Source organism: Physella acuta, unplaced genomic scaffold (genome assembly GCF_028476545.2).
Source record: "Physella acuta isolate Inbredline_101_S28 unplaced genomic scaffold, ASM2847654v3 ptg000094l, whole genome shotgun sequence".
Taxonomy (NCBI): Eukaryota; Metazoa; Mollusca; class Gastropoda; family Physidae; genus Physella; species Physella acuta.
The window spans coordinates 354,091-370,996 of NW_026731614.1; the positions used below are offsets into that span (position 1 = coordinate 354,091).

Below are 16,906 nucleotides of genomic sequence, written 5' to 3' on the forward strand. Positions count from 1 at the left end.
ATACTGCAGTCAAGCAAAGCCACCTTAGTTTCCCCAACATGAATCAGGTACCCATTACAGCTGTGTTGACTCAGGGACGTACGACAGACACTTGAGCCCAGGATATGAGCTTGAGACTTTCACGTTAGCAGGTGCAAGCTCTACCATTTGACCACACTGTTCCTGAGTACATTAATTAACAATGCTGGATGCCACCACTAAAATCTTTATCAACAAAAATATTAGAGGCTGGAGTCACAACAACTTCGTTGCAGAGTCTTTCCTCATTACACTTACACAACTGTATTATGATGAACATATAATAATAAAATAAACCGTATTTCAATCTTCTCTATATATTTTATTATAAAAAACAAAATTTTGTATGTGGCCTAATTGCAAGAAAATCTATCCTAATAATTGGATAGTCCTTGTGTGCAAATAAGCAGTCTCAAATCAGCAGTAACAGCATATCATGGAATGTACCTCATTGGACATGATGATATTACAAGTTTCAGGTAAAACACCCCAACAATCAACCTCTGATCACACTACAAGTTTATAGTGATATAGGTGGTGTTGCTTCAGAGGTAAAAAGTTTAGGAAAAGTATGAAGTGCGGAATATAAGATAAACACCTTTTTTTATAACAAGAAAATAGATTAGTTCAAATATCCAGTAGGAAATAGATCTGCGGATATGCAACATTCAAGACGGAAGGACAAGCGGCAACATGAAATGTTCAGCCTTGTTTTGTGTGCTCATGTCCATTAACCTCACGTTGGCTACAGTAGAATGGTTGATAAAGATCTGGTGTGTGTTAAGGAGCCGCTACTCTGTTGTACACTGTTGACTCCATTAAGTTGTCTATCCTACCCAATGTGTCCACTAATCTAGTCTGAAGACAAGCTTAACTTATCATAGCTGCTTTGTTGGAAAATAGTTATTCTAAATACTAAAACATCCTATATTCAGGTTAGATAAAGAAAACCTCCTCTAATATTTGGCTTTCTTCTAAATCAGAGTTTGTTTCATCATTCTCCGCTTCCAGCAAATAACTTTTCTGATTATTAATTTTCTTATTTTGTTTTGTGGGTTTTTTAAAAAAGTTATTGTTATCCGACTTTTTAACTCTACCATCGTCCTGATATAGAATGTTCACCACGTCCTCAATAGCCGTGTCTTCATGCCCTGGGTGTTTGTTCCTCTGGGCAGAGCTGCTCACCAGGGGAGAGTCTATCAAGTTCCTTTCCAACACAAACAAACCCAGGTTGGGGTCGAGGTCAGAGGTCGTCGGGGAGTACAACCTCCCAGAGTTCAAAGTCTCCCTTCTGGGAATAGTTTGTGAATCAGGTTTGGGGTAGAGGTCAGGGTGCCGCTGGTCAGAGGGCGAGGAATGGCTGGAGCTGCAGTAGCTGGCTGTGGACTTTCTGCGTCTGTCTGGGGGAGGTAGTGCAAGGGGAGACAACCCATCGTCCATTGACGAGATTACATCAACAATAGAGAGAGCATCAGCACTGAAATGGTTTTGGGAAAAATATTCTTCAAATTAGATGCAAGAAAATGTGTAATTAAATTTCATTTGCAAAGTAGACAATCCATTTAATTCCAAAATAAGTAGTTTAACATTCACAATTTATTTTTTAAAAAAAACGCTTAATCGGCAGGTTTTTGTGAGAGCACAACATAACACCTGAGAGATTTATTTGGCTTATCACTAATGTTAGCAACAATGAGAGGACTTACATTAAAATATCTAATAATTCAGACCTTAATACTAATCAAGTTCAGATGTGATGTTTAAATTCTCAATATGTATGAGAAGTTTAGTATAGTGCAGGTGCTCATGAATATGGATTACAGTTACAAACAAGACCTACAATTATTGGCGACAGATTTGTTTCGCATGAACAGACAAAAGGTCTGACCTTCTGCTGAGAAGCCTAACCATAACCTCACCAACCCTGTTGGGGTTCATTACTGGCACATGACTTAAGCATGGAGAGACAAAAGCTCTGACCTAACTATAGAGAAGCCTAACCATGACCTCACCAAACTTGTTGGGGTTCATTACTGGCACATGACTTTAGCATGGAGAGATAAAAGCTCTGACCTAACTATACAGGAGCCTAACCATAACCTCAAGGACAGAGTGGTCTAGCAGTAGAGAGCTGGTCTGCTAACCCGTAAGTCTCGAGTTCAAATCCGGGTTCAAGTCAGTAGAACGTCCCTGAGTCCACCCAACTCTGATAGGTACCTAACTCACGTTAGGGAAAGTAAAGGCAGCTGGGCATAGTGCTGACCACACTATCTCTTCATTCGCCAATGTCACAGAAACAAGTGAACTCTACTTCACTTGCCCCACAGACCGTCAGGTCTGAAAGGGAAACTTTACTACTTTAACCATAACCGGACTAAAAGAACCTTACAGTGTAGCCTGGCAGGCCATAGTTTTGGTCTCAATAGATCTCGGCTGAGCTCCAGTGCTGGGTGTTGGTGAGCCACTCTCAGACACCTTGGTGTCCCTACCTTTGGACAACTCTGGGAAATTTCTGGAAGGGAATGTGCAGCCATTAACTTCCTGCCACATCTACTTTACGCTGATAGTAAATTACAATTAGATGATGAAATAATTGATTAGATTGCACTGTATTAAATATTAAAAAGCACTTCCATATTCTGTCTGCCCCTGTGCAGCTATTGAACTCCTAGGTACCATAGAAAAGGGAATTTTATTTTCTTCTAGAAGGATCTATTTTTGCAACCGATTTTTTTTAGGGCTATTTTGTGTATTAAATGGTAGTTTTTACAGATTCAGAATATCAATGTTTATTTATTGTTATACAATGGTTATACAATTGTCAGCACTTTTGTTATTTTTTACATTAAATAAATGTTAGTGAATTGACCATAGGATGAAAACATTCATGTATTGAAAAAAGATAACTACCGTGGTAGGTGGACATAGGAGATGTTGGTGCTGACATCAACTCTGTGAGATTTCTGAGGCGTGACATCACTGGTGTGGTTTGTCTCCTTTGGGACAGGGACCTGAGCGGACACCTGAGCAGGTTTTTGTTTAGACGACTGAGCAGAAAGTGTACTGCTGGATAGTTCACCTTCTGAAAAAACAGTTTCAGTGCAATGGTGTTAATATGTAAACAACAATAGCATTAATATTCAGTCACTACTTGAAATAAAACAGCTGGATAGTAATGTATAGTATAATGGGGATATTGAGGTCTTGGGGTAGAATGCAGGCTTGATGACATATAAGTCGTCTCCTATCCAAACTGCCCTATATGCAAACCAAGCGTAAAATCTAGCAGCTAGTAACATAGGTAAGAGAATTGCACTGTTCTTCACCCAGTCAGCCTTAATAGCATTGCTTATGCTTATCAAAATTAAGCACTGCTTAAGAGAAACTTATGTTCTTGTAAGAAAGAAAAAAGTATCAAGTTTTTACCTAGCTTAATTGCTATTTAGTATTTGACTAGTCAGGATTAGGACTAGAATAGCGATATAAACAAAAAAAAAATGTCTTGAACATGTCCAGCTTGTTTTAACAAGAATTTATAAAAAATTAACAGAGCATTCCACCAAATCCAAATCATTGTTTATTTGTGACCATCCCTAAACACAAAACAAAAAAAATTAAAATGACCATTACTAGAATCAGAATGTGGAATAATTTTTACCAGAATCAGAATGCATTATTGTAATAAATAATCCTTAGCTGAATCAGAATGTAAAGAATAATCCTTACCAGAGTCAGAATGTAAAGAATAATCCTTACCAGAGTCAGAATGTAAAGAATAATCCTTACCAGAGTCAGAATGTAAAGAATAATCCTTACCAGAGTAAGAATGTAAAGAATAATCCTTACCAGAGTCAGAATGTAAAGACTAATCCTTACCAGAGTCAGAATGTAAAGACTAATCCTTACCAGAGTCAGAATGTAAAGACTAATCCTTACCAGAGTCAGAATGTAAAGAATAGTCCTTACCAGAGTCATAATGTAAAGAATAATCCTTACCAGAGTCAGAATGTAAAGACTAATCCTTACCAGAGTCAGAATGTAAAGACTAATCCTTACCAGAGTCAGAATGTAAAGAATAATCCTTACCAGAGTCAGAATGTAAAGACTAATCCTTACCAGAGTCATAATGTAAAGAATAATCCTTACCAGAGTCAGAATGTAAAGACTAATCCTTACCAGAGTCAGAATGTAAAGAATAATCCTTACCAGAGTCAGAATGTAAAGACTAATCCTTACCAGAGTCAGAATGTAAAGAATAGTCCTTACCAGAGTCATAATGTAAAGAATAATCCTTACCAGAGTCAGAATGTAAAGACTAATCCTTACCAGAGTCAGAATGTAAAGACTAATCCTTACCAGAGTCAGAATGAAAAGAATAATCCAACTTTTTCACCACATGTCTCTCAGCCACATCAGCACCATCTAACTCTTTTGTTGGCCTCACACTGTGGCCAGTCTTCTGACCAAGCTCTTTCTGAGCTAATAATTCCTTATGACCCAGGCCATGTGCTATCCTTTTCTCTTTGTGTGCTTCTAGTTTCTTTGCTTCCACGTGATCTTCTTTTCCTTTCAAGGAGTTGCGTAGAATCTAAACAATGGTCAAATATTTTTTTAGTAGCAGAAGTAACAAATACATAATATCAAATTGACCATAAGTTCTGCCACTGTTAGATTAGTGTGTTGTTTGAGTGAACACCTAAAACTATATCAAATAGACCAAATTATCACCATTCCTACCTCATCTTGTTCTGTTGAGCTCTCCATTTCTTCCATTTTAGTGAGAGCTTCCATTTGCTTCAACTGTAGAAAAGCATAAAATTATGTATGCATTATATATTATAAGAATACTGCTTAATATAGTTAATTTCATACACGCTCTTATAAATAGTTTTCATCTTAGCACCAAATTAGTGACATAATCAAAAGAAAATAGTTCATGATTATGTTCAGTAAAATATTGGCAAATCAATGAAATTGTATTGAAAACTTAATAGTTGGATAGCTGATCAGTAAAAGCTGCAATCATATTGTTTCTAAACAACTCCAAAACCATATCATTACAGCTTTTGCATCAATCCCAGATTTTCTTAGTTACCTTGAGCTGTGTCTCCTGTGTCGCCAACAAAAGTCTCAGCCTATTTTGTTCCTCTAAGAGTAAAGTTCTTTGTCTTAGAAGTTCTTGTTTTCTCTCACTGGCTGACATCTGGCAGTAGATGGAACATGGTTTAACAGGGGTCAACACAGGTTAACATGGGTCAGCACAGGTTAACAGGGGTCAACACAGGTTAACATGGGTCAGCACAGGTTAACAGGGGTCAGCACAGGTTAACATGGGTCAGCACAGGTTAACAGGGGTCAACACAGGTTAACATGGGTCAGCACAGGTTAACAGGGGTCAACACAGGTTAACAGGGGTCAGCACAGGTTAACAGGGGTCAACACAGGTTAACATGGGTCAGCACAGGTTAACATGGGTCAACACAGGTTAACATGGGTCAGCACAGGTTAACATGGGTCAGCACAGGTTAACAGGGGTCAGCACAGGTTAACATGGGTCAGCACAGGTTAACATGGGTCAGCACAGGTTAACAGGGGTCAACACAGGTTAATAGGGGTCAACACAGGTTAACATGGGTCAACACAGGTTAACAGGGGTCAAAGCAATTTCACATGGATTAACAAGATCAATATTTGCCAACAAAGGTTAACTGAGGGATTCAATGCAAGCATAAAAGGGTGCAGTAAGAGAAGTGAGAAGTGGCATTGTATTAACTGTATAAAACCTTTCCAGCTGACTTACATTCTGAAAAAACTGTTGGCAAACCAGTCCTAAGGAAACTTACGTTTTTATATTTCCTTTAGAATTTTTACTACAGCAATACTATACTATATCCATATGAATTTAAATAGTTAACTTGCTATACTATATCCATGTGAAATTAAATAGTTAACTTGCTATACTCTATCTATGTGAAATTAAATGTTTAACTTGCTATACTATATTCATGTGATATTAAATGGTTACCTTGCTATACTATATCCATGTGATATTAAATGTTTAACTTGCTATATTATATCCATGTGATATTAAATGTTTAACTTGCTATATTATATCCATGTGATATTAAATGGTTAACTTGCTATACTATATCCATGTGATATTAAATGTTTAACTTGCTATATTATATCCATGTGATATTAAATGGTTACCTTGCTATACTATATCCATGTGAAATAAAATAGTTGACTTGCTATACTATATCCATGTGAAATAAAGATCAGAAAACCTACCTTTTTATATTTCCTTAAGAACTCCTGGTTCACTCCGGCATCCTCCAGCTTGCCAATGTCTGCATGTTTGGATGTCACCCTGCCCAGCTTTATCCTAGAGTCCCTACCATTTTTCTGGGCTTTACCCCCAGAATTCTTGTCACTCTCCTCCCCGTCATTGTTGTTGTTGTTGCTGTTCAAATCCTCCATCTCATCATATTCAATAATGCCATCATTCTCATGCAGGTCAAAGGTCGAGTCGACAAAGTCTCCAATTTCAGAGCTCTTCTGTGTGCTGGACATGATGGGGGCAAGCAATGGCCCGTGGCTAGTCACTGGAGGCTTGCGGCGCTTCTTCTTCTCACGCACAAGCTTGGTGTGGTGGGGTTCGGAACCTGCTCTTTCCATGATGTTACCATTCATTTGGTTGGAATCAAGTTTTGTTTTTAAAACTTCAGCCTGGCTTTCAATGAACCTGCTAATGAGCTCGTTCTTCTCTGGAGTCAGTAAATCAGAGTTACCAAACTTCTCGGGTTTCAGTGATTCAGTGTTGCCATATGTATCCATGTTAGGCTGTTTACTTCTATGGCTGCTTGCTTGAGTATCAAGGAAATTTTCATTGCTTTTTCTATCTTCCTGAGGAGAAATTTGACTGCTCAAGTTTTTAGACTGAGGGTTCATTTTGTGTGTGCTGTGGTGAGTGGGTCCAGGGGACTTGAGACTCAGGGCCAGAATCTGCTGTTGGTTGGCTATCTCCTGGTTGATCATGGCTGTGAAAGGCCTCTCCGTGTACGAGGCTGAAGGCTGGGCTTCTGTGGACAAGTTCTCTGTTTCATTCATGTACAGATTCTCAGAGGGCTGTTCAACATCTGAAAACCATCAATCCAGTAGTCATTGTAATATGTTTCTTACTAATGCTATGGGTACCACAAACTTAAACATGATAGAGCTGAAATCTGCTTTCATCTTGCAGTAAAACACTCTCAGACCTGGTGACCTACTTAGGTCGAGTCATTTTTATTTTGACATTGTATAATTCCTTATATGGAATGATGGTGTAACACCTGGGGTTTTTCCATTGACTTATTAAGGTGTTTGAGACATAAAAATTTTCCATTAAAATCTGATTGAATGATTCTGATCAGATGATTATCCCAACCAATGGCGACATGAGTTGAGGATAACCTCCCCTGTCACAGAAGTCTTTAATTGCACTGCACACTCGCAACACGTGGCAGTTTATCTTGACCTGGCAGTCTACGAGGCCGTTTTACCTTGTTCAGGCAGCCGTCCATATTGTCCGGCTATAGACTCTGACCATTTGAACGTGAGAGTACTTAAGACCTGTGTGTGCCTTGCTTTCTTCAGTTGATTTAGTCTTCTAGTTTAATATTACTTGTCGCTAAGTAAGTCTAGAAGCTACAGCAGTGTTGTGTGGCCTGCAGCTGTTCTTTAGACCGTGTAGAAATCTGTGATAGTGTTTTTTCCTACATTGCGTAAGTTGGGTTTTGATATTTTATACATTAAATATTTTATCTAGTTCATCTTTGTTTTCTGCCACAATTGAGTTCGCTGATTAAAAGGTCGTATGTAGATTGGATGAGTGTTAATTACAATAGTATCACTAGCTCCCCTAGACATTAAATTCGAGCCCTAGTGGGTCGTTGTGTTAAGTGTTCATCCACTTTGGCCGTAAGGCATTTGCATATGACCCCGAAAAAAGAATCCGGGGACGTTCTCCTTCTATTTAGCTGATAGATAGGTTAACGTTACAAAGTGGGGGCCAAGCCGGGATTTAATCTGTCGTTCCAGTTGTTGGTTATATCAGTTGAATACTAAGGTTAGTTGGATTTAGTTGTTTTTATATCCAGTAGCGCAGTGTTCTTACAACGCGCGCTCAGGCTAGAGTATCTAGGTCAAATAAGCAGACGTGTCACGTCCTACATTTAGAGGTCAAGTACACGGTCCAACGCTGTGTATTAATTTAAAGAATCTAGGCTTGTTGTGATTTTCAAGTAGTGTTATGGAGTCGTTTTTGGCTAATCCTACTGTTGAAGATGTAGAAAAGTTGAGTAGAAAAGTTTTGGTTAGTGTTGTTAAGGAATTGAAATTGGATTATTCTGTTACGCAGAAGTCAGAGGTGTTGAGAGATAAAATTGTTGTTCATTTCATTAATGAAGGAGTATTTGACGAAAGTTTGTTAGCTAGTGTGTTGCTCCGCGAGGAGAAATCTATAGAAGAGAGGGAGCTTCTATTAAAAGAAAAGGAGTTTGAAACTAGAAGTGCTCTAGAGAAACAGGAGTTAGAGGCTAAAATTGCTTTAGATAAGAGGAGGTTGGAATTAGAGTTTGGCCAAGTTAGTGATGTCACTTCTCCGGTAGATCCAAAAAAGTTGTCGGTAGGGCAAGTGATTGCCAAATTTGGGAAATTAGTTCCGAAATTTGATGAAACAGATTTGGTCGTTTTCTTTAACTCGTTTGAGAGTTTAGCGAAGACATGTGAATGGCCCGAAACTTCCATTACTGCTTTATTGAGCTCTGTCCTTACTAGGAAAGCTGCAAAAACATACCAGGCACTCTCTCACGACGTTCAAAATAACTATAGTTTGGTCAAGACTGCCATTTTAAAGGCCTACGCACTGACGCCCGAGGCCTATCGGACAAAATTCCGAACACTCCGCAAGTTACCCACACAATCATATGTGGAATTTCTCTTTGAAAAGGAGAAAATATTCTCAAGGTGGCTACACTCTGAGGAAGTTTCTGAGTTTGAGAAACTCAGGTCACTTATCCTAAGGGAAGAATTCCTATCGTCCCTGCCTGAAGAGATACGACTACACATACTGGATAACAAGATAACTGACATCCAGAAGGCTGCTGAGTCGGCTGACACATATATGTTGGTGCATAAGAAACCACCAGTGTCAGGAAACCGCCTCAACCCCGTGCTTCCCCTTTTTGGCAGCAATCCTCCTGTTGGCCAACACGTGAAGGCATTACAGTCCAGAGAGAAACCAAGATCAACTCTCAATCGTCGAGCAGTATGCCAGTTCTGCAAAAGGCCTGGTCATCTTGTCAAGGACTGTTACAAACGTCGTCAATATAACAGAGAGGTGGTGCGTACTTCTGCGCACTATGCTCTATCCCCTCAAGCAGCCAGTTCAACTATGAACTCTAGAATTCTAAAGGACTCTAACCCTAAGTGTCCGCAAGAAGGTAGTCAAGTCTCCACACATTATGTGCAGTCACATTTTGACTGTTCTCGCCACCATCCAGTTTCTTCCGAGTCTACCGATCTCGAGGGATCGAGAAAAGTTGACTTTTCATCTTTTATTGCCGAAGCCATCATTAGCAAACCAGGTGATCCGTTGTCTCAGCGGAATATCACCGTTCTAAGAGACACAGGAGCGTCACAATCACTCCTTTTGAAAAGTTCAATGGACATTACACCAGAGACGAACACCGGAAAGATTTCCATTATCCAGGGAGTGGGGACAAAATCTACTGTCGTCCCTCTACACAAGTTTGCCCTGAAACATCATCTCGTCGAAGGTGAGGTCATTTTAGGTGTGATAGATAGTATTCCTGTCCCAGGAGTACACCTACTTCTAGGGAATGACCTTGCGGGAAGCAAAGTATACCCCTGTACGGTTTCAGACCCTTTGTCAACAGTTCCAGATAATGATTATGAACTGTATCCTGCATGTGCGGTGACAAGAAGCCAGACCAAACAATTGGCTGACACAACGTCTGAACCACATCTACCATCATCGTCAAGAAATTCGACTCCCAAACTGGAGTCTATGCTTCCAGAAAACACAAGTCTGGGCTTACCCCTGAGGATATCTCAGGAATACATCATTAAAGCTCAACAAGTCGACGCGGAACTCCAAGCAACGGTCGAAAAATCTCTATCATCTGACGATGGAGAATATTTCTCCGAGAACGGCCTCTTCTTTCGTCGCGCTATACCGGTGAATGCCTCACCAGCCGAACCATGGTTGGGTAAAAACCAGCTGTGGATCCCTCCACCTTATCGGCATGAAATACTTAAGCTGGCACATGACCATCCAATGTCAGCGCACCCAGGTGTCACTAAAACGACGGCGAAGATCAAAGAACTGTTCTTTTGGCCCAAAATGAGAAAAGATGTGTCGCGTTACTGTAGAAGTTGCACGAACTGTCAGTTGGCCGGAAAGCCAAACCAGACAATTCCTAAGGCCCCTTTGAGTCCGATTCCTGTATTAGAAGAACCCTTTTCTAAAATCGTCATGGACTGTGTAGGTCCCTTGCCTAAAACCAAGGCGGGCAACGAGTACCTACTTACCTTTATGTGTTCAAGTACCCGTTTTCCCGAGGCGATTCCCTTACGGAACATTAAGGCAAAGACTGTAGTCAGAGCCATGACCCGGTTCTTCACTACCTTTGGATTACCTAGAATCGTGCAAACAGATCAAGGCAGCAACTTCACCAGTCACCATTTTCAGGAAGCGCTAGCCAAGCTAGGCGTTACCCACATCACCAGCTCAGCCTACCACCCTCAGTCTCAAGGCGTACTTGAGAGGTTCCACCAAACCCTCAAAACCATGCTAAGGACATTCGCTAATAGTAACACCCAATGGGATGAGTCTGTTCCTTGGATTATTTTCGCCGCGAGGGACTGTGTCCAGGACTCTTTAGGCTACTCGCCTTTTCAACTTGTGTTTGGACATTCTGTCCGTGGCCCCCTGAAGCTGATACATGAACGTTGGACAGGTACCAGTGATCATCCAGTGGAAAACTTCGACGATTTTCACGTTCGACTGAAAGCCGTGTGCGAAATGGCTCACAAAAACTTAAGAAAGGCCCAAGTTAGAATGAAAGAACAGTATGATAAGAGTTCTTGTAAACGAACATTCAATCCAGGCGACAAAGTTCTTGTGCTAGTACCTAATCTGAACAATGCGTTATCCTTGAGATATTGTGGACCCTTTACTGTGCATTCAAAATTAAGTGATTTGAACTATGTTGTCAATACGCCCGACAGAAGAAAGAAACAGACAGTGTATCATGTCAACTCACTGAAAAAATATTATGATAATTGTAACAATTTTCAATCCACAGCTAAAACTACTTTACCTGTATGTTCAAATGTTTCTGATGATGTGATACATGATAAATTGAAACCCCCAAAATTGGTAAATTCTTCCTTTTTAGATAATTTGAATGTCCACCTTATGCATTTGTCCACAGAGGAAAGCCATATGTTGTCTCAGTTATTTGAGACATTTCCCTCTATTTTTGGGGATGTCCCCAAAGAAGCGAAGGTTCCACCTCATGATGTAGACGTTGGTGACGCAAAACCCATTAAACAACACCCCTATAGAGTTAACCCGGAAAAAGCTGCTTTGATAAAAGATGAAATTGATTATATGCTCAAGAATGATATCATTGAGCCCAGTTTCAGCAACTGGAGTTCCCCATGTCTCCTAGTCCCGAAAGACGGTGGATCTTTCAGGTTTGTGACCGACTTTAGGAAGGTGAATGCGCTCACCAAAGCTGATTCCTATCCCTTACCTCGGATAGAAGACGTTATTGATAAAGTTGGTCAGGCTAAGATAATTTCCAAAATTGATTTACTTTCAGGATACTGGCAAATCCCCTTATCTGACCGTGCAAAAGAAATATCTGCTTTTGTAACCCCTAATGGTTTTTATAGATACAAACGTATGCCCTTTGGTATGCGAAATGCTGGTCAAACTTTCCAGAGGGTCATTAACTCTGTCATTGCTGACATAGACCAATGTGAGGCCTACATAGGTGATATAGTTGTATTTTCTAATACTTTTGAAGAACATATTGTTCAATTGACTAACCTTTTTAGAAAATTGTCTGAAGTTAATTTTACTGTAAACTTACATAAAAGTGATTTCTGTAAAGCTTCAATTACCTATTTGGGTTACCAAGTGGGAACGAACCAAGTTCGGCCCATTGAAGCTAAAGTAGATGCTATTGTAAGGTTACCACCTCCCAAAAATTGTAAAGATATCAAAAAGTTCCTTGGGATGGCTGGTTACTATAGACGGTTCTGTCAAAACTTTTCAGCTATTGCTGAACCTCTTACTGCATTATTGAAAAAGGGTGTTGAGTTTGAATGGTCAGATAAATGTCAAGAAGTTTTTTTAACTATTAAGTCATTTCTATCTAATGCTCCTGTTATGGCTGCACCAAATTTCAGCAAGCCCTTTAAACTTGCCATTGATGCTAGCAACTTAGCCATTGGCCCAGTCCTATTCCAAGAAGACAACATGGGAATTGACCATCCCATTGCCTTTTTTTCCAGGAAGTTAAATGAGAACCAAAAGAATTATTCTACTATTGAAAAAGAAGCTTTAGCTTTGGTTTTATCATTACAACATTTTGAGGTCTATGTCTCTTCTTCAACCAATCCAGTCAGAGTGTTTTCTGACCATGATCCCCTGAAATTTACCTCTAAGTTAGGACAGACAAATCAAAGAATATTGAGATGGTGCTTATATTTCCAAAATTTTAATCTGGAAATTTCACACATTAAGGGTAGTGATAATGTTGTGGCTGATTGTTTGTCAAGGATGTAAAATCTTGTTGTACACATTGATCATGTGACACGCTTTGTGGTTCATTAGGACCATAAACAGGTTTTGTTTGAGTGTCACTCATATGAAAATGAGTGGTGTGAGTTAGAATTTTTCAAAATTCCAATCCTGTTGAATATTTTGTTTATTTTCAGGTGAACCTTAATTAAAGGTGGTTTTTGATTATATGTAATTTTTTATAATAATATGTCTCATATGACTCAATTGATATTGTAGCTAGTCATTGAAATAAAGGTCATACCCTGGCGGGTTTACCACTTTTAATATCCACATGGGAATATTGTAATACCCTTTTTTGAGGGATTTTGATGTATAATTACTTTTTGAAGGGTTACTCCCCTTTCACCAATTGTAAAAGTTGGAGTTACTTCCCTTTTATGTTCAGGGATATTTTCATCTGGTGTTATGATTTTGATTGCCTACATTTGTAAAACAATTTTGTTATTTCATTGCCAGATTGGTTCCTTATGTATGTTTTTGTGGAACCTATCTGTCACTTCCAAAAAGGGAGGGGATGTGACCTACTTAGGTCGAGTCATTTTTATTTTGACATTGTATAATTCCTTATATGGAATGATGGTGTAACACCTGGGGTTTTTCCATTGACTTATTAAGGTGTTTGAGACATAAAAATTTTCCATTAAAATCTGATTGAATGATTCTGATCAGATGATTATCCCAACCAATGGCGACATGAGTTGAGGATAACCTCCCCTGTCACAGAAGTCTTTAATTGCACTGCACACTCGCAACACGTGGCAGTTTATCTTGACCTGGCAGTCTACGAGGCCGTTTTACCTTGTTCAGGCAGCCGTCCATATTGTCCGGCTATAGACTCTGACCATTTGAACGTGAGAGTACTTAAGACCTGTGTGTGCCTTGCTTTCTTCAGTTGATTTAGTCTTCTAGTTTAATATTACTTGTCGCTAAGTAAGTCTAGAAGCTACAGCAGTGTTGTGTGGCCTGCAGCTGTTCTTTAGACCGTGTAGAAATCTGTGATAGTGTTTTTTCCTACATTGCGTAAGTTGGGTTTTGATATTTTATACATTAAATATTTTATCTAGTTCATCTTTGTTTTCTGCCACAATTGAGTTCGCTGATTAAAAGGTCGTATGTAGATTGGATGAGTGTTAATTACAATAGTATCACTAGCTCCCCTAGACATTAAATTCGAGCCCTAGTGGGTCGTTGTGTTAAGTGTTCATCCACTTTGGCCGTAAGGCATTTGCATATGACCCCGAAAAAAGAATCCGGGGACGTTCTCCTTCTATTTAGCTGATAGATAGGTTAACGTTACACTCCTTATGAACAGATGAAGTAGAGTTCATCAATATCTAATACCTTATCACATTAAAGAATTATATGTTAAAGATAAAACACAGTTACCCTTAGTTTCAGAATTTTGGTAACCTCAGGCACGTCCTAAAGACTTAAGAGAAATATACTGAGGATTTGGGTTAGCAATACCCCAGTCCAAAATACTACACTAGATGACTTAAAGACATCGAGACTAAAATAGTTTAATTTATTCCAAAAAGATCTTAAATTCTGCAGAAAAAAAAAACATTCTTAAAAATGGAACTGAAATTTACCTGTTCTTGATTGGACTCTTGGACTGCCAAGCACTTGAGATTTCACACAGTGTGTTCTGTCACTGATAGGAGCATGACATGTCCGACAGTGGGTGCTGTCACTGACAGGAGCATGACATGTCAGACAGTGTGTGTTGCCAGCATCTCCAGCTGGCCTCAACACAGCTCTGTTGTTCACCAGTACTTGCTGTATCTGCCAGATAACATTCATAGGTTTAATAACTTGCATCCAGATTTCTTGATGTATTTAAAAAAAAAACTGGTTCAAAACAAGCTATCTAATACACTATCACAACCACCAGGTCTAAAAGGGTTAAACTGTTTTTTAATGTTCAAGAAAGACTGGTAATTATTGCAAATACATGATCATTTTAAACTTATATCTAGTTAACAAATAATCTTTTTAAAATAATTATTTACAAAGGGTTCTTTTGTGATATATATATATATATGTATATATACATATGTATACATACATATATATATATATATATATATATATATATATATATATATATATATATATATATATATATATATATATATATATATATATATATATATATATATATATATATATATATATATATATATATATATATATTATATATATATATATATATAAGCCTCAAAGTAATATTAAACCCTTAATTTTTTTTTTAAGTTGACTACAACCAGGGCCGGCGCTACCTATAAGGCGAACTAGGCCGTCGCCTATGGCGCCATCCCTAGGGAGGCACAAAAAGGTTTAATCTCTCAAAAAGTACCTAATAATAAATAACTTTATCTTTTATAAACTATAGATGGTAATATAGCGATCTATTTCAAACTATCAATTTTACATCCCCACCCCAAAATTAGGCATATATAGGCCTATATTTATTTGCGATGGTGAAAATGCACCCGCACCTCCCTAATTTGGAAATGTCTGGGTGCTTTTTACCATTCACTTTGCCTTTTGTAGAAAAACGATTAAATAAGTTGGCAATTTAAATTTCAAACGATGATCTTATTTTAATGTTGATTTAGTTATCACTCCAGCGCATAAGGGGGTGTTCCAAAACACGTGCAATTTTGGTTTTTAGTAAGGCTTGTATGTCTCATTTTCTCTGACTTAGAAATCTGTTCTGGGGTATAGAGTTTTGTAATGACGGGGTGTTCAGAATATTGTACTAGTTTGGTAAGTTTCGATAAATCATTTGGGAGTAACGCGGAAGGCTGTTGCTGATATGGTTTCGTAGGTATAAAGTATCGAAGTATTAAAGTGTCCTATTTTTTATTTGGCTGTTGTTTAGTTGAAGGTCTAGTGGAATCTGATTGGTAGTAGAGAAATGAGAATGTGGGTGATGAGGTATCGTAGTTCTGGAGTCCGGGAGTATCGAGCCTTGCGGTATTGAAGTATCAAATTGTGTAGACTGCTAAAGTGTAGTAGTAGGTCAGTGAAATCGTTATTTATTGGGAGTATCGATTGTAGAGCTTGGTGAAGTTAAGCCAGTTGGTGTCGTAGTTCTGGAGCATCGAGTCTAGTTATGTTTAGGTATCAAAGTTTGATATGTGTTGTGAATGTAGTAGAGTATATCGAGTGGTCGAGTGTAAACAAAAAAACTATGATGTGGGGCTGTAAGAATTCGATCACGGAGTTCCTGTACAGCTAATCAATGTTTGTCTTACGAAAGTGAAACATCAGCTTATAATTTAGGCTTGATGAAAATAAATAAAAATGAAGCCTTAAACTCAACAAATTATTTTCAAGTTCTCTGGATTTGCAACTTTTATAACATTGATTCTAAAAATATTAAATTTCTGATTTATTTTTAGGCTTAAGTTTTAATTTTTATGTCAACTCAGTGGCCTCCATTATAGCAATGTCTTAACAGGGGTCGGCAACCTTTTGAAGCGGAAGAGCCAAAAGTTACAATTTTCAAAATTTCCCTGGTTTTAAAGAGCCACTAGCATTATTTTATTTCAAATATTTTAGTTTTTTATTAAGATTATTAGTATTTGTTCAAGGAGATGGAGAGCCGCATCTTGATATCAAAAGAGCCGCAGGTTGCCGACCCCTGGTCTTAACAGTTACCTGGTATTTGATTTTTTTTAAAGGTGTCCCCTTAATTAAAAGGGATCCAAAATATTGGAAACTTCATAAATGACGCTGGCCTGATAATTGTATGTCATCTAAATTGACTAGAAGTATGTTACAATAAAGCTACCGTGTTTAGACTTTCAAACAAAACATACAGTTAAATAGTCAATAAGTAAAATTTATTATTTTGACACGGTTACCTTGCTAATATAAAAGATTTGTTAGAATTATTATGTAATGAAATTTAGAGAGTTTTATTGTGTTTTTCAAGCATGTCTTAGTTACACTTGGTTGATTTAGCTATTCTTGTAAAAGTTATTTCCCTTGGAT

At 38.3% G+C, this 16,906-nt stretch overlaps 1 protein-coding gene across 2 annotated transcripts in view; it reads right to left on the bottom strand.

Moving 5' to 3' along the window:
- Positions 1 to 320: 320 nt before the first annotated feature.
- LOC131929070 (uncharacterized) overlaps positions 321 to 16,906 on the bottom strand; it is a 37,349-nt gene continuing 20,763 nt past the window's right edge. For both annotated transcript variants that reach the window (XM_059285272.1, XM_059285265.1), the window contains exons 6-13: positions 14,494 to 14,686; positions 6,310 to 7,157; positions 5,114 to 5,221; positions 4,756 to 4,818; positions 4,375 to 4,606; positions 2,929 to 3,100; positions 2,408 to 2,530; positions 321 to 1,495 (exon numbers count right to left, since the gene is read on the bottom strand). In XM_059285272.1, the coding sequence (XP_059141255.1) occupies positions 955 to 1,495; positions 2,408 to 2,530; positions 2,929 to 3,100; positions 4,375 to 4,606; positions 4,756 to 4,818; positions 5,114 to 5,221; positions 6,310 to 7,157; positions 14,494 to 14,686 (2,280 nt within the window). In that variant the 3' untranslated portion in view covers positions 321 to 954. The remainder of the gene's footprint in view (positions 1,496 to 2,407; positions 2,531 to 2,928; positions 3,101 to 4,374; positions 4,607 to 4,755; positions 4,819 to 5,113; positions 5,222 to 6,309; positions 7,158 to 14,493; positions 14,687 to 16,906) is intronic.